We start from the raw sequence: 20,034 nt of genomic DNA, 5'->3' as shown, positions 1-20,034 counted from the left end.
ACGATGGTGCGACTACAATACTTATTTTATTATTCAAGCTTTCAAAAAGAAGTATACGTGGGATAAGTGTCACAAAAGTCAGGGTATGACAACAACAAGGACTCGACGTGGGGTTGCCCCGGATAGGCGGGCGAAACCATGCCGGCACGACCTGGATGCTATCCTTTAAAGCGATTGAGAGAAAGAACGAAAACGCCGCAAATCTCCTCCTCCTTTGGGCTTTTGCTGATAATCAAGATATGTGGCACGGGCTGCTGCAATCAGATTCACAAGACCAAGAGTGGTGGCCTCAATGGCTCTGCGAGATGGCGCATAACGAGGTCACGGTTTTGGACACAACTCGACTTCTGCTCCACTATTCGTTGATCAAGACCCAGGAATCTATACCAGGCAGTTACATTATACATCCAGTAGTGCATAAATGGACATCGTATATACAGAATGAGGCACAGAGAAGAGAGTTCGTACAACTAGCGGTAACTGTGGTTGGATCGTTAGTGCCCAGTAGTACTCGGAAAAGCTTCTGGATACTGCAGCGGTGACTTCTCTCTCATGCGGAAAGTTGTTCATGGTGGTTAGGAAAGATTTTCAGTACCGATGATCAATTTTATAATACAAATGTTGTAAATGCGATGCGTCAGCTGGGCCTTCTCTATGCAGACCAAGGCCGACTTCAAGAAGCCGAGACGATGTACGAGCGGGCGCTTTGAGGCTACAAGAAATCACTAGGGTCAGATGCCGTAAACTCTTATATCCCTGCTCTTAATACCCTTCAAAATCTTGGTGATCTGTTTAACGGTCTTAAAAAGGTAGATAAAGTGTCGGACCTTCAAGGCTACTCCGTCAAGACTGCTAAGTCAAAGGAGAAAAGTAAAGCCGCAAACCGTACAAGGTATGGGTCAATATGACCTCTACCCATTGAACCACACAAGTCCTGGCTGTGGGACAGGCATCAGTCATTTCTACCTATATAAGGCCCCTATGGCCGCCCTTCACTTCTCTCAGGACTCTCCAGAGATCATGACACTTTCAATACAAGACCATTTGCCCACAATCCAATATAAAGCAAGGCTGCATTATGAACGAGCACAAAAGGGCATTTGCATTGTCTTTGGCTGCGAGAGTGAAAGATATAAAAGTTTATCAGAGCGCATATTTTCCTTATCGTTGTCTTTATTAGCAACACCCTACGAGCAGAGTGCTGTAAGGGATTGGTGGAAAGGTTCAAGAAAGATATGGGAAAAACGAAGCATATATTATGAGGACGCCGATAAAGACTAGCTGTTAAGTCACAAAGCTCTCAGACGTTATGCCTGTCTCTAAAACTGTTGATTTACTCTCTAGCACGGCTGCAGATGCTGTCGTCACCGAGGTAGCTAACATCTGCTCTGTTCTAGGGCTTATGATTTCATATAGTGGCAGGTAGTAGGACAATGTCCAATCTATAATTCAGGCACGAATTAGGGGCTATAACGGCCTAGCTTTACACTGAAAAGCAAGGGTATATTTTTTCAGATCATGATATACAAGTCCATAGCCAAGTTTAGAGTAGTCCTGCGAGTTTAACGTTGCTTCGAACTGGGGACTGGAACCCCAATGAGCTGTACAACCAATCTCCGCCTACGTGTTTCATTGAATGGAAGTTGCTATTATCTAATGGAAGGCTGTCAAATCTCATGGGAGACACAGCAGAACACTTGATTTGATTCAATTTATATGATTGTTAAGGCGGAGCTGGCGGGAGAATTCAGCATTCAACGTGCTCGGTTTGAGCTATGTTAACAAATATGGAACTCATATCACCTACTTCGGAGCTAATTGCACTAGTATCTTCGGCGAGGAAATGAAGAATTGCGAGATAGAGCTCGTGCTGGCGCGCGTCAGCAACTCCCAGGTGACTGATGGGGATTATCTCCTTACTGTAGCCTTCTCATTTCTGTGCGATCAATTATAAGTACTTTAGCTATATTGGTGTCCTGTTACAGTGGTTGTGATAGGGGTCGAGAAATCACCTATGCCGCATCATCGCCTTAGGAGAATGGATTCTGGACCGTCGCGCCCACCATCTCTAGCGCAACTGATACCCCCACGTCCTAGTTCCTCGGTCAAAGCGATCTCGGATACTTCATGGGTATGAAATCACGGGTTACTGATGGGCGACTACCTTTTATAGGAGGATAGATTTCAGTGGAGAAAGGACTGTTTCGTTCATTTCCCCCGCAACTTTAGATTGCACTTAGAGTATTGATATTCACTATAGTCGTTAATTCATACAGATACAAGCCTCATTTTGCAACCCGAACCGAGTTCCTCCCTGTAAGACTATTTATGGGACTTCTGATCCGCGTGCCCAGTCCCTACTGTGTTGCTCCAGGTTTCACCGATCTAGCAACAACCCGGGCTCTTTTGGTCCCTTTGACTTGCTAGCTATGTATGCCTTCGCATCATTTACTTCATGGACATTAGTAAGAAAAGGCACTATGCAAGATGTTGGGCCAAGTAACTTACTCTGTTGATCCATTTTCGCTCTTTCTCTGCGCCAACGACCATAATCCTCATCGTCATCATTGTCGTCATCGCCGTCACTCTTTTCTTGAGAACAACAGGGGCAGAATCGGTGCATGAAAAGAGGTTCGAGGTCTGGAGTCGGCATTCGGGATATTCGCGGTGTTCTCGGAGGCGAAGGAACTTGTTGGTCATGACTGGGGTTTGGCCGATGCCTCCTCAATTCCATGCTGCTATCCAGCTGACTTTCATCAGGACATAATTCTGTGCGTGAGACTGAACCACAATCCAGTTGCCGGGGAGTTCGTAATGAGTTACCATAGGAGAAGCCACTCTTCGTTGTTTTTCTCTGACTAGAGTAGCCATTATTATCAAAGTGGACTCCAGGGACTTGTCGTTGTGGTCTCCAGTGAGTATGATGATCTTGGGAGAACCTCTCCTCAAGCATCGGCTTGGAATTGAACTCAATAGGCTGATGGGCTCGTTTGAGTGTCTTGAGACTAGAAATTCTATTGTCCGGGATGGATAAAACTTCCTCTGAGGCAGAGTATGTCCGCTGGCGACTTCCAAGGCCGCGATATCCATGAGCCCTAGAGCATCCCAGGATCTTGCTCGTATGGGTCGATATGGAGCCATGCTCGATCTCATGCGTTTCTGTAAAGAAGGATAAATTAGCACGAGGAAGTTCATGATTGGCTAGCACGTATTATTGTGCTACACGCAGATGCTGTAGTATGGTGGTGGGGGTCCTACGAGGCATCGTCATTTCTCTGGGGTCACGTGGCCCCCTGCCGACCATGCCCATGCCAGGACATGAATACTTAAGGTAGTGTTGCCTAGTTTTCACGTCCATCTTGTCGAGGTCATCTTCAAGCATGATCGGCATCATAATGATCTTCAAGGCTGTTGGTGGTCGTGGCTTACGTGGAATATGTGTTCTGATACTGGTAGAAGGCCTGAGGAGGGTGTACGGCCGAATCTTGATGATGCATGAAGGATTAAGCTGTTTTGTGGAGTCTTATTGATGGATTTGATTGATACGGATCCTTTGGGGATGAAGAAGAGAGGGATATGGAGAGGAGGGTACCGGGTGCGAAATGGATTTTATATGACAGGGCGGGCGTGCGACTGAGGACGACATCTGCCTCAACCATCCAATCAGCATCCGTATTCCACCGACCCCTGCCTGCCACAACCAACTATCAACCCGCTCCTCAACACGATCTCATCCACACTAGTCTCAGATCATCACTTGCATATATGGCCATAGCAGCAACAACTTGGTCTTCTCGAAGGAATAGAATTCACTCCAACCCTCGTGTGGGTTTCGTGCATCCTTCGGATAGCTCTGGAGTCCTTGATAGTCACGTGCAGTATAATCCGCGCCAATATTTCGGTGAGCCCCGTCACTAACTACACAGAGTGTGGGAGCCTTGTGCAGGACCTCACCGGGGACTTTTACGTGACCAATCTAGTATCGTTCTTATCTGCCTGGATCCTACTATTCCCCAAGGTTGCATGCGACACTTTGCATTCAAAAGCTTTGGCTTCAGGACTTGATTCACAGCCCTACATTACTTACATTGTGCTCAAGCTGCGAGCTGATATCAAATCACTCGGCTATATCTTTATACAAGAGTTCCAACGCAGGTACTTAAATACATCCAGTCTAGCTCACAGATATCATATGAAATATGATGCGATTCTTTGCCACTCGAAGCTGGCGCGTCTAAATATGCCTACCTTGGGTTTAAGTTTCAATACTCAAGTTTGCGTCTGTAGAACAACAAATTCTTTTTCTACCAATTTTCAGCTGTTTTTATTCGTTGTCGAGCAGAATTCTGCTGTGCGAAGTAAGTATAGCTCATCTAGGCAGGCTCCCCCCCTGGAATTGAGAGCTTATTTCTCGGGCCCATTTCTCAAGCCCTGCTTGGGTTGTACATCGTCGCATTCCAACTATTACTCATCTATGGCGGCAAGGACTTCATATACGTCTATTCTAATAGCCATGGGCAAAATGTTCTCCAACAGTACAACAACCCTTTCCACGTTCCCAAAAGGGAAGTATCAAGCCCTGAGGATGCGAATGCACGACACGCCCCTGTGGACAAAAGCAGCCTCTTTCCCCGGTTAATAAACAAATCCAAGTGTCTTTAGCTTCTACAACTCCGCTGGAATAAACTGCCCTCTTAATCTATATCAGGTCCCGACGAAGCACCAGCCAGCTATTAGTACATGTATCTGAATGTAACCGCCTTGTCGCCCCTCGCCGCAAGGTCGTCCTCGGTGAAATGGATGTGTCCACTCTCTTGTATCGCCCTCTCTCGCTTCTTGTTGATGGACGAGTAGCTGATGATTAGCACAAAAGCTGCGACTATCCCAGCGCTGATGAACCCGAGTTCAAGTCCGTGTCCTAGTACATAGCGTGGTGAGTCGTTCTGTCGATAAAAGTTGGATGCCATCGCTCCACCTAGGTTCCCAATGCCGATTTGAATGGCCATCCCGGCACTACGCTTGTAGCTTCCGGCGAGATTGTTACTTAGCCAGGCAATGTTACCGGGGAAGGCGGGATAGATGGCACATGCAGTGATGAAGACACCTCCGTATACGACTCGGGGATTGGAAGTTGATATGCACCTAAAAGGGCTGCGTCAGTCATTGGTGGCTGGGAAGGATTGTGGGACTTACATGGCGAATCCAACAACCATCATGCAGAGGAAAGAGATGACGAACGGGCTTCGTTTGCCTATCCGATCAGATATGTACGCAACCACAACCGCCAGAATGGCCGCCGTGATGTAGATAGGGACTGTCATGAGTTGGGCGGTGCTTGAGGAGTAGCCCAAGTTTTTGACGATCGTTGGGAGGAACAGGCTGATCCCGTATAGGGGACAGACGATCTAGGGACAATTAGCATCATATATCCAATGTTGTCGTTGCACCTGAGCTTCACTCACACCCCAGTAAACAACGATGTTAAGCCATATCTGCCAATCGCTGAAGGCTTGCCAGATGTACTTCCAATCAAACTCATCAGCTTCTGCGACCTGTCTCCGGCCTTCGTCTTTCCCCTTCTTGTCTTGTCCGTACTTGAGTCGATAAACAACAAAAGCTCTCTCTTCCTCGGAAAGAAAGGTTGCGATTTCGGGGAAGTCGTGCAAGACGAAGAACGCGAGCACAGCGGCGATAACGGTGGCTATCCCTTCGAGAATAAAAATCCACCGCCATCCTTGGAGCCCGCCTACGCCATCCATCTTGGAAATCGCAAACGCCAGAAGTCCACTGAAGGCACCAGCGATGGAGGCGGCCGAGAAAAACATGGCCTGGCGTAGCTGGATCTCATGGCGGCAATACCACATGGTGAGATAGTACTGCGTCCATGTCAGAAAGCACCGCGATGTCATCTTAGAGGGAAAAGCGCACAGCACATCCAGGGTATAGTCCTGCTTCTGCGACCCCGAGGAAGAATCGCGCTGCCATTAACCCGCGGTAATTCTGGACTATACCCATAAGCGTCATAACAGTCCCCCAAGCCACCATAATGAACGGTAACCACCGACTCGGCCGAAGCTTTTTCAGAAGCAGATTGCTGGGAACCTCAAACGCCGCATAGCTGAAGAAGAATATCGTAAGGCACCAATTGTATTGGTCTGGCGACATGCCCAGATCTTCCTGCAACCCTTCGATCTTGGCGTTACCAATATTACCGCCTAGATGGGTTGGGTTGAATGAGACTTTGCTGCCAATTGAAGATGACTCTACGGTGAAACTTACGATCAAGAAACGAAAGAAGGTACAGCAGGGCGAGCATGGGGATCAAACGAATGTCCATCTACAGTTTCTCTCGTTAACAGACCGGTTCCAAGCCTGGACGGAATTCAAAATGGCCAACCTTGCGCAATATCTTCTTCTCGTCCAGGTGGGCAAAGGACTCCATGGTGGTCCCTGGTGCCGTTGCCAAGGCGTCAATGCGGTCGATCTCGGCTTTCTCCCGGGAATGCCCATGATATTGGTGCTCGTGATGCACTGCTTCGGCGACGAGGGCTTCCGCCTTGTTTGGTGTGCTGACTGAACTCATGTTGCTCACCAAAGATGATATTTACTTGAACAACAAATGAACAAACACTCTATCAACATTTCATGACGGAAAAAGTATATAGCACATCACCCCAGACTTTTCTACTAACTGTTTCTCACACGGCTACCCTTACCCTGGCCACATCCATTGGCGGGGGACGTCTTATCATCGCGAGCGGCGGATGCGGATGCGGGGAAATCGATTTGGGGGTCATCCAGTCATCGGGCAACTGGAGAATCACTGATAACCAATTGTGCGATCGAGATGTAGATCTTCCACGCTCAAAGTGGATTGCGGCACTAAGATATGGCATCTGGACTAGGCATCGTCAGATGGTTCGGTCTTTTCACCGAATGAAGAAACGAGGAGGTGTTAGACCAAATGGTGCCCGATTGGTTGGAAATCCGTCATCATCAAATAACGAATGGCCCAACAACTCATGTGAAGGATGGCAAGCGCTTAGCGATGAAGCCGAACGGTGGACATGTACATCACACTGAAATATCGGGATCGGGTTATCCCGTACCTCGTGCAGTTCCACCCGTTGCGCCGTCAAATTAAACTCTACGCAAGGAGTGTGTCCACCCAGTACTCACGTAGATCAAGGGAAATGATCGAAGCCCAATCAATTGTTACTGGGGGCATGGCTACGAGACATTGGCTTTGATTACGGCCGACCAGATGCACGAGGAGATGATGTAAGTAACGCTAAAATAATCATGATTAGAAAGAAAGTGCTACTTACGTGTCGTCACTAAATAAACCCTTGCCGCCTCATAGACTCGTCATCATTAGCCAGCACTTGATCATAAGCCTTGGCGGCATCACGCTGCATCCTCCTATCCGCTTGCTCGTCCAATAACACCTTCTTGACCTTCCGCATCTTGTACCAAATATAGACGCCCAGCGCGATCGTGATAATAAAAGCGGCGATGAAAACAACGGTCTTGATCGTGCTGTTACTATCTTGCTTGCCTTGTTGTACGAGTAGCACACCCAGGTAGACGAGGATGAGTTGCTTCGGGAGCGTTAGGAAGGTCGAGACAGTGAAGTGCCAGAATTTGACATCGCATGTCGAAAACACTGCCGTCGAGAAATGCGAAGGTATCACGGACAGTCGGATGATAAAGACAATCTGTGATGGTATTAGTTCACTCCCATAGGAACCTCTGGATGCAGTGTGCACATACCCAGAATCCGCCATCTCGAGTGATGCGTGCCATGGCGCCGTAGTTGAGATTTGTCCGTTCCATCTTGATAGCCTTATTCCTCAAGAATTTCTTGAAGGCAAACCAGGTCCCAACTGCAATGAAATAGTAAGCACACGTCATGGAGATGACAAGCGCATGTGTGTAACTCACTCTCGCCGAAGAACGTGCCGGCGGACACGACGCCGAAACCGATCCATAGTCCATACACGATACCGCATAGGAGTGCGACGATCTCGTGGCCGAACAGAGGCGGGAACGAAATTATAATCAAGATGAAGATAGGGATAAGGAAGCCACCTGGAAGGTCGCGGACCTTCTCTGAGAACGGCAGCAATTTCTGCAATAGCAGGTTACTTTTTCGTTCACATTATGCCATTACGATTTCAGTGTTGAGCACTTACATCGACTACTTCATCGTGGTGAATGGTAATGAGAGCCGTAGCAACGGCAACGAGGATACCAATAATGTGGAGTGCTGGTGTCATGTCAGCCATGATGCTTATTTCGTCCCTCAGACCACCATGAGGCGCGCTCACGTATGTACTTTGGCGTCAAGAAGACCCTCTTCCAATTGATCGGTCGGTAGTCGTGTTCTATTTCGTTCGCCGCCTTGTCGGACTCACTCTTCTTCAGCGGAACCGCCATCTCCATATCTTCGGGACCGGGATGCATGATGGAAATATGTAGAATGTGGGTGAGTTAAAAGGGCTCTGCCCCTGGCTTGTTGAAGCGGAAGAATCGATAGTGTATGGTATCATGAACAGGGGAATAGCAGAAGCTAAATACGGTCCCAATGGGGCCATTGCACAGCCCGAGCATCTGAAATCATTGCGAAACACGGCCGCCTTAAAAGCATTTAGGGGAAGTCTGTGCCACCCCGAGGCCTGCTGAGAAGTGCCGCTGTTGGTGCAGATCAGTGGGGCGGTGTTCTCGAACCATTGCCCCTCAGCAAAGAAAAGACGAGATGATTTTCCTTTACGAGGTCGGAAACACTTGTAGACTGGGGAAGACCGAAAGAACCATTTTATTCGGTCGAGTCGACTTGGTTTTCTCAATCAGAAATGGTGCAAAGTGCGGACGGCGGCAAATAACACCAAGTGTCAATGAATTGTTTCTCGGTCTGTAACTCCGCCGAGTGAGACGATGCACAATGGCGTGGCGGGATGACCCGCTACAAAAAAGCTTGCCAATCTTGGCTTATACATATTACCGGATGAATTTATGTGTACTCAACTATGGAAATATTGTATGTGTAGTATGTTACCAGTTACAGCCGAAGGACAATGCCACGGGGCACTGAATTGGTAACACTACAAAACTCAGCCACATCTTCCATCGGATCCTACTAGAACTGCGTCGCTCGTATAACACCGCACATCATCCTTTCGGTAAGCTCTTTATTTACGTATGAAAGGATAAGTTATAAACCTTAAGGAAAATGCCGCGACTCGGTTAGGTATGCTACTTGCTTTTTAACCACGTTATAAAGTAAATATATTGTGTTATCATTGTAGCCTACTTGAATAAGGTTAGGGTTAGGGTGGTGTTACTAAAAAGGGTGGCAGGGAATGGCAGCTTCCCTCAATGGGGCCATGATATTCGAAGGATTTTGATTCTGTATGATCTCTCATCGATTCAAAATCTGATGCCTGCAAATGTGGTCACGACTCTGCCAGCTTAGTTTGTTACTAACATTCTTTGAAACGAACTATACTATTGCGTTCGCAGGGTATATTCAGCAATTTGATCAAGATTCGTCATGGTCATCTCATCTCCCTGACCCTGACAAATTGAATGATAACCGGCAATAGCAGCACAACTGCAACCAGTGAACTGTGCCACCACTAGACTCACAAAGACAGAGATGAACCACTCCAAACCCGAAACACGGCGTACATGCAGGTCGACGCCGAGTATTATCGTTTGATGCTTGTGTTCGCGTCACGGACCGCTCTGAGGGTCCAGCGGCGACGTGCGATCCATAACCCTATAATGCCGCATACACAACGTGGTAGCTTTCTCGGTCAACATCAGACGGCACCATGTCGGCGTTTCAGCGCAGTGCTAGTCATATGTGCGCCATACACTGCACCGCGACTGGCTGGATATAGCGCTCTTCGGTTTGAAAATTTGGGTTGATACACATTGGAAGCCTAAAGTTAGCATCTACTTAATGCTATGTCTCAAAATATCGCATATAATAAACTAGTTTTCATGATAGGCCGTTCTGGCTTGATACCTACCTAGTTATTTACATGTTATAATGACCCAGAAATGTATATAGACGCCATTTCGGTAAATTACGGCTTCAACACTACCGTCATCCCACTACAATTCGCTACAATTCACTAATCACCATCAGGCCAGACTGCCATATTAAACATGAAGTTCTTCGAAAGTAATTCTCAAATGCCTAATAACAAGTCAGCTTGCCACCTTCGGTAAGCTGCTATAGGTCTACTCAAGTGTTACTGATGCTCTTTATAAGTTGGCTAATGACGGCACGATGCCGAACCTAGAGAAAAGCGCTTCGCGTGGCGTTTCTCCATTGTGGTAATAGAGTAGGAGACAATGGGCCATATGGATGCATCCGCGATGATTCAGGCCATATCTTGAACGAGAGAAATATCGACCTCTACAATCAGTTTTCGCCACCCCCGTTCTTCTTGCAGCCTGAGGGCGTAGCATTGTCTTACTCATCAATACCACGTACCATGTCTCTTCATCTGGCACTCACAGCCATACGATATGTTACACGCAATGGTAGGGCTAAGTCACGTGGTAACCTTGGTTGTCTTGGCAAAGCCCACAAGGTTGCCTAACACGATATCTGTGATAGGAATTATTATCCGTGAACCTTGGCAAGAGCTCTCATTTGATCTCTCATGACCGCAGGGGGCTTTTAGCGAGCCCTGATAACTATCGGAGGAACATCATGGAGACTAAGTAAGGCGAGTCTTCGAGCAAACCGTCCAAACCATCTTTGACCAAGCTAACCAAAGTGGAGAGGTCACCGATCAAAGCAAATAGCGTGCGTGTAAGAGAAGGGGACGATACAGCATAGCACATTTCGCGAGGATGGGCCAGCAATGAGTTAGTGCCAATGAACATTTGCTATGTATGCTGGTCGAGCCTTCGTAGCGCTGCAAAGACCGAGGCAACCTTGGCAACAAGGAATGAATACAATGAACGTTGATATAAAGGTAGACGACGGTGGACCCGAAGAAGCGGATTTGTCAAGCACGGGCCTCTTAGACCCTGAAGCTTGAACGCTCTTTGTAGGGATCTTGCAAGTTGCCGTTGCCGTTGCCCTGCCATTAGCTGAGTGGCGGCTTATTTGCCCCCAACGATTTGTCATCGACTTTTATGGACAATATGGCAAACGTCACCATTTTCACGCGCTGATATCTATGCAAATCGGGTGATTAATCAGTTGCCTTTTCTCATAAAAGCATTGCAGAGCATTTCCACCACATGCGTAATAGTATATTGCGATTTCTTTCCGATACGAAACCTATTGTCATTTACTTGTCGACGGCCGCTGTCGCAATCGCCATCGCCATGGTCTTCCAGTACGGCTTCTTCTCGCGCCTATTTCGGCCGTTGACATCGTCGACTCGACTCGGAATTAGTGTCGACACAGCCAGCGGCTTCCCTGCTTCGGTTCCCGAGGGCGCCGAGCGGTGCACCGTAGCCGCGGGCTGTTTCTGGGGCGTCGAGCATCTGTACCGCAAGCACTTTGGCGGAAACGGGTTGTATGATGCAAAAGTAGGCTACATAGGCGGCGACACGCGCAACCCGACGTACCGTGCCGTCTGTAGCGGTTCTACCGGATGTAATTATTCTTGCTCTTTACTTGCTCCTACTGGAGGCTATTCGCAATGGTATTATGGAAGACCAATCAACTGACCATGTTATCGGACCAGACGCTGAAGCCGCACAAATAATATTCGACCCTACCAAAATTACGTACAAACAGCTTGTGGAGTTCTTTTACAAGATCCACGATCCGACGACGAAAGACGCGCAGGGCCCTGATCGGGGCTCGCAGTACCGATCGGGCATTTACACGCATGGCGAGGAGCAGGCGCGCATAGCGCTTGAGGTCACGGAGAAGGTTAACCAGCAGTGGTGGAACGGCAAGGTCGTCACGGAAGTCATTCCCGCTGGACAGTGGTGGGATGCCGAGACGTACCATCAGTTATACTTGGACAAGAATCCTGGCGGTTATGAGTGCCCGAGTCACCGGTTGAGGAATTTCCCTCCACTGCAATAGGGAAAGGCACGAGTGAGATGTTGATTTGTTGAGGTGAAAACACACAGAAGAATTAATAGAAAATGTATTTTTGACAGAAATATAGACTCGCCATATTCGCAAAGTGCCGTCTTATCCCACGCCTCTCAAACTGATTAGATCGTGAAGTTCATTCCACGGGATCGTACACATGGCCACCACTAGCCCCCTATATTCCGCATAGCAGTGGTTAGGTCGGTCTCGATTATGTAGATGTCTGTATCTCATCATCATGTAAGCGTACAGCCACAGTACCGTACATGATCTTTGTGTCCGTTGAATGATCTGCCTTCATCATCTTTGATAACCGAATCCGAATCTCCTATAACATGAACGCCCCTGAGTGCATCGATGCCTTGACATTGACGCCTATACCCTTCCCCCCATACCTGGTAAACCCCGCCTGAATCTGTTGATATTGCTCCCATTACACCGCTAAAGAATCTCCTTCCAAGTCGTCGGGCTCAAGCGGATCCGGATCCAAAAAACGTCCGGTAACCGGATCTGCGCTGTGTCCCGAACTCCATGTGATGTACCGATCCGTTCCCTTGGCGGCACGTGGCCCCCATCCATAGTTGGTCAACCTTTCCAAGTTGATTTCGCTGATCTGCGGTCGATACTGCGTCTCGTCGGACAAGTTCTCGAAGCTGCTGCAAATGTCTCCATGGGGTGGCTGGCGCCCGTAGAGACGTCCTGGCCGGGCATCACGATGACTGTCCCACTTGGCACAGAAATCAACTGGACCCAGGTCTAGCCATGTCGTGAGAACGAAGCCCCACCCGAAAGGATCAGGAAGAGCAACTACGTCCATCTGAAAGTCGGTCGTACATTGTGTACAGCCAAAGACGTCTCCAAGCCGCGCCGTAGTGGCGTTTGCGTCATCTGGCAGGTGCTTGAGCTCGCGTGAGATGGCATCGAACTGCTTCCCAACTATGTGGTTATTATCCTTGGACGCATCGTACGGAGCTCGACTGAAGCATGCCGGTGAATGTAGGGGCAGCGACGCGGGGCCACTGTGATTCTCTTTGCATTTGCACAGTGGATCTGTCATCGCCTGCAGGAGCGATATATACTTTTCGTTCCAAATGATGTGATTACAGATCTTGTGTACCTTGGGACTGGTCATAGCGGCTTGGGAGGGCAGCGCCTGATCCCTTAATTGCTGTCTAAATACCCACAACGCTAACGACGTCTTGTCGATTGAGGACACAATTTGTTGTCGTCGCAACAGAAGTAGGTCGCCACGATAGCGCATGCGCAGAGAAGCTTGCACCATGATACCGTTGCGATATGTTGTGACGGTGTTATTGACTTGGGGAATCAGATCCTTGTACGGCGCTCCCCGTTTCCGTCGCTTGGTGATGGCTCGGAGAAGCTTTCGCGTAGCCCTGGGTGGCATGTGGTGATCCGCACCGTAGTCCACACAGCGGCTCGACTTCTTTGGTGCGTAGGCCCGGTCGATAAAAGTCACGAAGGGATCGTGCATCTTCTTACATTTGTAGCAATAGACTAGGTCGACCAGGTCAAGATCCAGAAGACTCAACAACGTGCCTCGGGATTTGGCCTTGGCTCCATCTGCTCTCTTTATGAAATCGCCCAAAGCTTTCCATTGGGATGCCTGCGTCAAGGGGCCAGCATTCGGACCCGGGGTTGGCAGACTCGGAGAGGGAGGGCAAGTGCGAATGAACCGACCGAGCAACTCCTTATTGACGAGCGCGAGCACGACAATGTTCGCCGGCCCGAGGTAGCTGGTGATCTCATCGAAGAGCTCCTGTGGTAGCTCGAGTAATTTCGATGGGGTTCCAGGATGCGGCATTGATACAAGGCTGGCAGAGTCCGTCGACGAACTGGAGATGACCGATTCGGCATCTCGCGCGACTTTGACCAAAGTCTTCATCTTCAGCTCACGGCTGTCGTCGGTCAAAAGCTGGCTGTCACATTCGTCCTGGCCGTCGTGCGAATCATCGCTGCGGCTTGACGAGAACCGAAACATGGCCAGCCTGTCCATGAGACTTTCAATACGTTTAGAATGCCGAATTTTGAATCGAACAGAGCTGATTATGTCAGTCCAAGCTTCTGGTTTTCTCAGGTTGGGCCTATTGTTGTGCTGGATGCGGTCACTCGCGCGCGCATTCCAGAGACACAATGACCGCGACCGCGACCGCAACCGCAAGCAATCGACTTACTCGAAGGCGCGCCTGCCTCCCGTGAGGGACGACGCTGCATGAATGGAAGACATGCTCCATCGCTCCTTCCGGTCTCCCTCGTCTTTAAATCTCTGCCCAAAGACCGGGATAATGGTGCTGAGCCTCGTGAGCATGCCAACAATGTAGTAATTGAAGGTGGATATTTGGCGGCCGTGAGCGTCATCCTCGGCCTCGTCTTTTGGCTCCATGGCTCTCGGTCGTTGGAGGATCTTATGAGCCGCCCACCACTCGTCGACCAGGCACCCTGCGAGTCTGAATAAGGTGCATAGGCTGGGTCGTTGTCTAACCCAAAATGAGCCAGTAAATCAGGTAAGCCACCTCGACAGGATCTGACTATGAGACGAATTGCGCAGTCATTGGACCACTCAAGGCTGCGCAGTCTTGCATAATCCAAGGTGTTCGTCGGGCAGCGTTGCGGGGAAAATGGAGGTTGCCGTTGTGAACACAACGGCCAGAGTTTAGACTTACCTGTTAAAAGGCTGGAGCTTGAGCAACTTGAAAGTAAAGATGCTTGCAACAAATCACGAGTTGTTAGTCGGTGGCTGGGATGGTTGGGGTGGCTGCCAGTCCTACTGCGTTTTTATGTACGTCGGAGGTGGAGGCTAATTCACTAGAAGCGGCCATTTCTATTCCCAATATTCACTTAACGATCTGTCGCTGGAATAAATTCCTTTCGGGTTACACAAGAATTACAACTTGGAATCGGCACGGCAGGCACATTCACATCGACTACCGTTCAAACGTGAGGTTGGCAGCTTGCAGTTTATCCCTTGGTAGTTACTTAGATGGCTATTATTAGTTTGGAAGAGTGGGTTTGATGGATATGCTTGCTTTACATCTAACATACACTAGACAGATAAGACCGCAGTAATATATCTGCAAGAGAGGAGCTTCTTATTTTACCTCGAGTGGCCACTTTTTGGAAGTGACGAGGTGGAAGTTGAACTCTGTCAACCATCGTCCAACACATATCTAACCACCCAATACCACCCACATTGGGAGGTTCAGATCAGCTGTTCTTTGTTCCTGCCGCCAACTCACCATGTTTACTTGCGTCGGTTTTGTTGCATCATCAAGATCTGAACCATTCTGATGAAGATGTTGAGGAAGTCCAGCTCGAGAGAGATGCTTTCATTGACAGGGTCCTTCTTGATGACACCCCGCTCCGCCAGTCGCGCGTGGTGCAGAATCTTCTGGACATCGTACAGGGTGAATCCGCCAAAGACTGCCAAACCACCGTACAACCAGATGTTCTCAGTCATAGCTAATGTTCGGGCAGCCGTGGCAGGGATGACGAGCGGGGCGAGCCCGGAGACGGCGACGATGGCAGCACCCGCGAGGAGAGGGCCGCCAATGTACAGGTACTTCTCTTGTTTCGCAGTTGCACCGACAAACGAGATGGAGCCCATCATGGCCACGGTATAAAGACCAGCGCGGGCAATCAGGGCACCAGGGGCAAAGGCGAGCAGAGGTGCGACAAACGCGGCTTGGGTGGCGTTGAACGCAGTCCAGAGGGCGTATTTTGGCAGGTAGCTGCAGCAAGGTTAGAGATAGAGGTGGTACAGAGGATGCGGGCTGCAACTCACTTGTCAGGGTCGACCATACGGGTTCCCATCATAGTACCGAAACTAAGAGCTAGACCACCGATGGCGAAAACCCAGGGGTTCGTCACCATCAGTCTGTAGACAAAACCAGACTGGACCATCTGGCGGGCAGTCAAGCCGATGATTCCAATGCCCAGACCCGTATGCAAGAAAGTCGAGTTGAGGTATTCTCGCTCAAAAGCAGGCATGCCGCCATCATCACGAGTCTCGCGGTTGAAGACAATATTGACAGCTACAAGCGTTCCACCAAAGATGGCGCCTCCAGTGAGCAACTTCTTCATGAACGAGCCGGAATCGACGGGCGGTGCCTGAGACTGGTAGAATCGCGTCTGCCGTGCGAAGGCATTCCGGGGCGCCGATCGAAGGATTGGAGAGATGGCAGTTTTCGGCGTGAAGAAGCTCCACGACTTTGTCGATGATTGATGAAATGCACGCGCAGGCGCACTGCTTCTGAAGGCGGTTTTGGTGAGCACAGGCAGCTTGTTCGCCAGGCGCGTTGGCCCTTGACGGATCGCGATGGTGAATGACATAATTTCGATGCTCCGGCGAGGAGACTAAAGGAAGGGGTGGAAGTCTGGAGAGGGAGAGGTTGCGCGAGGTCTTCTTTTTATCGATATTAACTCCGTCGAGAGGCGGGTAAATGACGATGTTTGACTGTGGGTCAGAGGGAGGTGGAGCCCCGGAGAGCTTGGGTGCTTATTGTAAGCTCATTTGATTGGTTCAAGGTGCAGTGAAGCTGGTGGAACATTCTTTCTCCCAGCAGGGGCGAAGGCGAAGCCTACTGAGCCGCACTGGCCCCTCTCCAAATCCAACTCCGTCAACCCTTTGTCTTCTTACATGCAACTCATTGTAAAATCCGTGGTCCCATGATCAATCCTACCTCATTGGTATGACGGTAGATCTGGGAGAATTCAATTTGAGGCATCTAGTTATCGCGCATAAAGCATTGTTTGAATACTTCCAAACTCGTCGGGCCGCTGCTCACTTGTCAAGGCGTCAGCCCTGGCAGCCTGGTGTCGCCAAACTTGCTTCCTCCGGTACATATATCCCAATCGTACGCCGCATCAGCAGCCAAGAGGACCTGGACGAAGAGAAAGGGATTATGATGTTGCCAGCAATGAAACTGATTCTGTTGTTGGGCCACCAAAGGAACTGACTAGGAAACCTCGTGGGATGGGTGCCTCTGGAAATGTGCGGGATTGACGCCTGTTCGGTCGTTCGGTTCTCTTGTTGTTTTCTAACATACTTAGGCTTCATTCACCCTCTGAGAGGAGACGATGGGAAAGAAATACTCGCAAAGAAAGGCCTTTAAATGGCTTCAAGATGGAGATATAAGGGGCTCGGCGGCATTAACAATCCCTTCAATCCACCACATTTCTCTTCCCAATACAAGGGTTGACCACAGCTCCCGATGGGCATAAATACGGTGTGCTGTTAACCAATGAGATGCGTGACGCTGGAATCAAGGGGCTGCAATTTCGGAACTTATGACGAGGGGAACTCATTGATGTCTGGAGGGCGGTAGCTCCTATCCTAGCCTGTCTCATGAAAAGCGTCCATCGGCTCGCGCAGTCTCGATTTTCGCTGCGTCCTCTATTACATACCGTAAGATAGGCATCAAACAAGGGTTGTGTGCAGCTGAGGAAATCGCAAGGCAGCATGAAGCAGGGGCAGGTAAAGAGATATAGCAAACTCGCATAATAAAAGTGCTGCAATTGCTAGCCGAGGCAGTCAAGCAATAGGTCGTGGTTCTTCTGCCTGGTATTTAATTCCACGACAACGGAAGTTGCTAACTTATTTTGGGCTAGGGGTTGGAGCCCACGAGCGATACAGGCATATACACACGAGTCGCACAAGCTGAGGACTTTCTAGATTTGGTATGATCGCTGTCAGCTCTCCCAGCCCGGTTTCAGACTCCACCTGCCAGATCGAGATCCGCCATAGAGTTGTACCAAGGGATTAGAAACACAGACTTCTGAGACAGAATGATTGCGAACTTGCCGCTGATTAATAGTGGGCTCAAGACTGATGAGATTCGCTCAAATACCCGGAAATTGAGGAATCGGACCCCAAGTCAAGCCCCTCATGCCAACTACGACAAAGCTGCCAGGAGTTGAATTGTTCTAGAACCTTTCGAGGAGGTCTATGGAATAAACCCAGCTTTGAGAAACACCACTGTGCATTGCTATGCGTTGATTGGCCTACCTCTCATTCCATCATCATGGCAACATCGCCGAGAGGATTTGCAGTTCCGGATCTAGATTTGCCGTCCTTTCAGGTGGAGCTCAAGTGACATGGTTGAATGGCATTCCGACTTATCGACCTTTTTGCATGTATCACATGTGAGCTTCAACAACGGTGCCTTGATAAAGTACCATGACTGATGCACAACTTTCATCTTGTGGCACAAGACCTGACCAGGGCAATTATTAGAAACGCTCGAGAAACATCCAAGGGTGAAACTAGCATATAAACAGAGGTGGGGTATGCTCGGTCTTTCGGATGCGCTAGAATTGTTCTCGAAGGCTTTTCCGCCAGGACTGTTCTTTCAGCAAAAGCCATTAATGCGAGTCAAGGACTCAGCGAGAATACCTCGACAAGAGAAGCTTGAGCTGTTGAAAGATGTGAAACGCGCGAACCTGCGCAACCACAAGACAGGAAAGGTATGCATCGGGTTTGGCATGCCCTATCAACGAGACAGTCACGAGATATTGCTGAATCGCATAACAATTGGTGAGAACAGCACGTGAACAAACGACTGCGAGATAACGGACGCAAAAGTCGCGGCCTTGTGTGTGATTCTGATAAGGCTGCATAGGGGATGAAGTGCGAGAGCTGAGAGAGCTATGGAAGACCCCTTTACGACTTGCGAGAAAACCAGAAACGGACAGGGGACTTGTCAAGTATCAGGTACTTCAGCCACCAACTAGACTATCTGCAACTTGCTGCCGTTGAACTGTGGTGTCAACGGTGTAGAAAACTTGGGGAAGAAGCATGTGGAGGCCGCTTTGCCTGTCATGACACAAGTGAGACGGGCAAAGAAATATGGGAGGCCACATGCCGACAATTCTACGTAGATCTCGTCATTGTGCATCTTGCTTGGCTTTGCTGCGGTGAATCCAGCGACAAATTTGGGCAGCTAGCTCTTTAGAACGTTGCAGCATCTACCGTCCGCCTCCGTCATTCCTCTATCTAAGCTTTCTCATAGTTTTATTTAGACACTCACCGCAATTTAGGATTGAAAGCTTGCAGCCACCGTTGAAAGACGACGCTACATCGTTGTTACACAGGTCCAGATTCCCAACACATTTCCTGTGATTTTCTGATATTGGCTTCCACACACGGGTTTGTGGGAGCTCCCCCAACGTCACCTCAGAGTGGTGCTGTGCAGGGATGCAATAAATCAAAACGTGCAGGGGTGTTGCCGGTGGGAGCAATTGCAGGCAAGCCTCAAGGCCTGACCATGGGTAGAACGAGTAGCAAGGTTTAATGTTTCTAGAACAATTGCAGCATTTGGGAGTAGTCCCCACTCATTGCGGGCTGTCACCATCATTTCCACTCATTCAATATTCATGTACGATGTAAAGTAGCTCCTCCACCATCTCATATTCAGGTGAAGTTGGGTATACTTAAGTAGTCTGTACTTGAATAGCATTAAACTTGTCGCGACGGCCCCTCACAGGCGGGCCCACCGGAAACTGTCATAGCAGAAAGCCACTCTGTGACCCGTGCTCCCGCAGCTCCCTCAGTTCCCCTCAGGTACACATTGACCGTCAGATTCTGGGAAACCTCAACGAGAAGTAGACAGCTCACTGACGACACCTAGAAGGGTGAGACGGTCTATCGCATTCCACACAGCTTCTCTTTCTCCAACGGCTGGTTCATTCTCAGCCACTGCCGCTACCGCTGCCACCAGGGCATGCGACAAAGAAACCAAAGAAACCAGCCTGCAGCTAACATCATCAACACAATTACTTCGTACGGCTTTGAGGTACCTTCTACTCGTGCCAGGCTCGTTCGCAGAGTGGGTTCCATGAGATAATAACACCATCCACGACTCCTCTACTAGCTTACCTACATCCAATTGCTCCCCCCACCCCTCTCCTCTTTGGCCCTATTCCTCGCTCTTTCAAGA

The 20,034-nt window shown here is 49.2% G+C and overlaps 6 protein-coding genes across 6 annotated transcripts; 1 reads left to right on the top strand and 5 right to left on the bottom strand.

Moving 5' to 3' along the window:
- Positions 1–2,233: 2,233 nt before the first annotated feature.
- On the bottom strand, positions 2,234–3,550 carry BCR38DRAFT_448795 (uncharacterized protein). The gene is made up of 3 exons (XM_040861248.1): positions 3,259–3,550; positions 2,509–3,159; positions 2,234–2,451 (listed from the first exon to the last, which is right to left on the bottom strand). Exons 1-3 carry the CDS (start codon positions 3,392–3,394, stop codon positions 2,378–2,380), a joined length of 861 nt encoding a protein of 286 aa, XP_040710969.1. The 5' UTR covers positions 3,395–3,550; the 3' UTR covers positions 2,234–2,377.
- A 903-nt stretch (positions 3,551–4,453) lies between these two features.
- Positions 4,454–6,390, bottom strand: BCR38DRAFT_81312 (major facilitator superfamily transporter). Its single transcript, XM_040865665.1, has 5 exons — positions 6,280–6,390; positions 5,929–6,215; positions 5,463–5,876; positions 5,194–5,405; positions 4,454–5,142 (listed from the first exon to the last, which is right to left on the bottom strand). The coding sequence occupies exons 1-5, from the start codon at positions 6,335–6,337 to the stop codon at positions 4,734–4,736; spliced, it is 1,380 nt and encodes a 459-aa protein (XP_040710968.1). The 5' UTR covers positions 6,338–6,390; the 3' UTR covers positions 4,454–4,733.
- Positions 6,391–7,337: 947 nt separating this feature from the next.
- Positions 7,338–8,439, bottom strand: BCR38DRAFT_354070 (snare associated Golgi protein-domain-containing protein; the record flags this gene model as incomplete). The annotated part of the gene is made up of 5 exons (XM_040856845.1): positions 7,338–7,718; positions 7,774–7,886; positions 7,945–8,131; positions 8,196–8,269; positions 8,331–8,439. The coding sequence occupies 5 exons, from the start codon at positions 8,437–8,439 to the stop codon at positions 7,338–7,340; spliced, it is 864 nt and encodes a 287-aa protein (XP_040710967.1).
- A 2,699-nt stretch (positions 8,440–11,138) lies between these two features.
- Positions 11,139–12,172, top strand: BCR38DRAFT_448783 (peptide methionine sulfoxide). Its single transcript, XM_040861247.1, has 2 exons — positions 11,139–11,629; positions 11,721–12,172. The coding sequence occupies exons 1-2, from the start codon at positions 11,269–11,271 to the stop codon at positions 12,068–12,070; spliced, it is 711 nt and encodes a 236-aa protein (XP_040710966.1). The 5' UTR covers positions 11,139–11,268; the 3' UTR covers positions 12,071–12,172.
- A 343-nt stretch (positions 12,173–12,515) lies between these two features.
- BCR38DRAFT_489830 (uncharacterized protein) lies at positions 12,516–14,483 on the bottom strand (the record flags this gene model as incomplete). Its single annotated transcript, XM_040864447.1, has 2 exons — positions 12,516–14,142; positions 14,275–14,483. 2 exons carry the CDS (start codon positions 14,481–14,483, stop codon positions 12,516–12,518), a joined length of 1,836 nt encoding a protein of 611 aa, XP_040710965.1.
- Positions 14,484–15,341: 858 nt separating this feature from the next.
- On the bottom strand, positions 15,342–16,429 carry BCR38DRAFT_413738 (inhibitor of apoptosis-promoting Bax1-domain-containing protein; the record flags this gene model as incomplete). The annotated part of the gene is made up of 2 exons (XM_040858866.1): positions 15,342–15,828; positions 15,882–16,429. The coding sequence occupies 2 exons, from the start codon at positions 16,427–16,429 to the stop codon at positions 15,342–15,344; spliced, it is 1,035 nt and encodes a 344-aa protein (XP_040710964.1).
- Between the last annotated feature and the right edge of the window lie 3,605 nt (positions 16,430–20,034).

This window comes from Pseudomassariella vexata (assembly GCF_002105095.1).
Source record: "Pseudomassariella vexata strain CBS 129021 chromosome Unknown BCR38scaffold_18, whole genome shotgun sequence".
NCBI classification, from domain to species: Eukaryota; Fungi; Ascomycota; class Sordariomycetes; order Amphisphaeriales; family Pseudomassariaceae; genus Pseudomassariella; species Pseudomassariella vexata.
This window is presented reverse-complemented; position numbering and strand designations above follow the sequence as displayed.

What these genes read in the sequence shown, in the direction of transcription:
- BCR38DRAFT_448783 (XM_040861247.1), top strand. Translation starts at nt 11,269, where the DNA reads ATGCGTAATAGTATATTGCGATTTCTTTCCGATACGAAACCTATTGTC. An exon ending in CTGTAGCGGTTCTACCGGAT is followed by an intron (nt 11,630 to 11,720) that starts GTAATTATTCTT and finishes TTATCGGACCAG; the next exon opens with ACGCTGAAGCCGCACAAATA.
- BCR38DRAFT_448795 (XM_040861248.1), bottom strand. Translation starts at nt 3,394, where the DNA reads ATGATGCCGATCATGCTTGAAGATGACCTCGACAAGATGGACGTGAAA. An exon ending in CAGAGAAATGACGATGCCTC is followed by an intron (nt 3,160 to 3,258) that starts GTAGGACCCCCA and finishes CCTTCTTTACAG; the next exon opens with AAACGCATGAGATCGAGCAT. An exon ending in AGCGAAAATGGATCAACAGA is followed by an intron (nt 2,452 to 2,508) that starts GTAAGTTACTTG and finishes ATGTCCATGAAG; the next exon opens with TAAATGATGCGAAGGCATAC.
- BCR38DRAFT_81312 (XM_040865665.1), bottom strand. Translation starts at nt 6,337, where the DNA reads ATGGACATTCGTTTGATCCCCATGCTCGCCCTGCTGTACCTTCTTTCG. An exon ending in CCTTCTTTCGTTTCTTGATC is followed by an intron (nt 6,216 to 6,279) that starts GTAAGTTTCACC and finishes CAACCCATCTAG; the next exon opens with GCGGTAATATTGGTAACGCC. An exon ending in GACTATACCCTGGATGTGCT is followed by an intron (nt 5,877 to 5,928) that starts GTGCGCTTTTCC and finishes ACATGGACGCAG; the next exon opens with TACTATCTCACCATGTGGTA.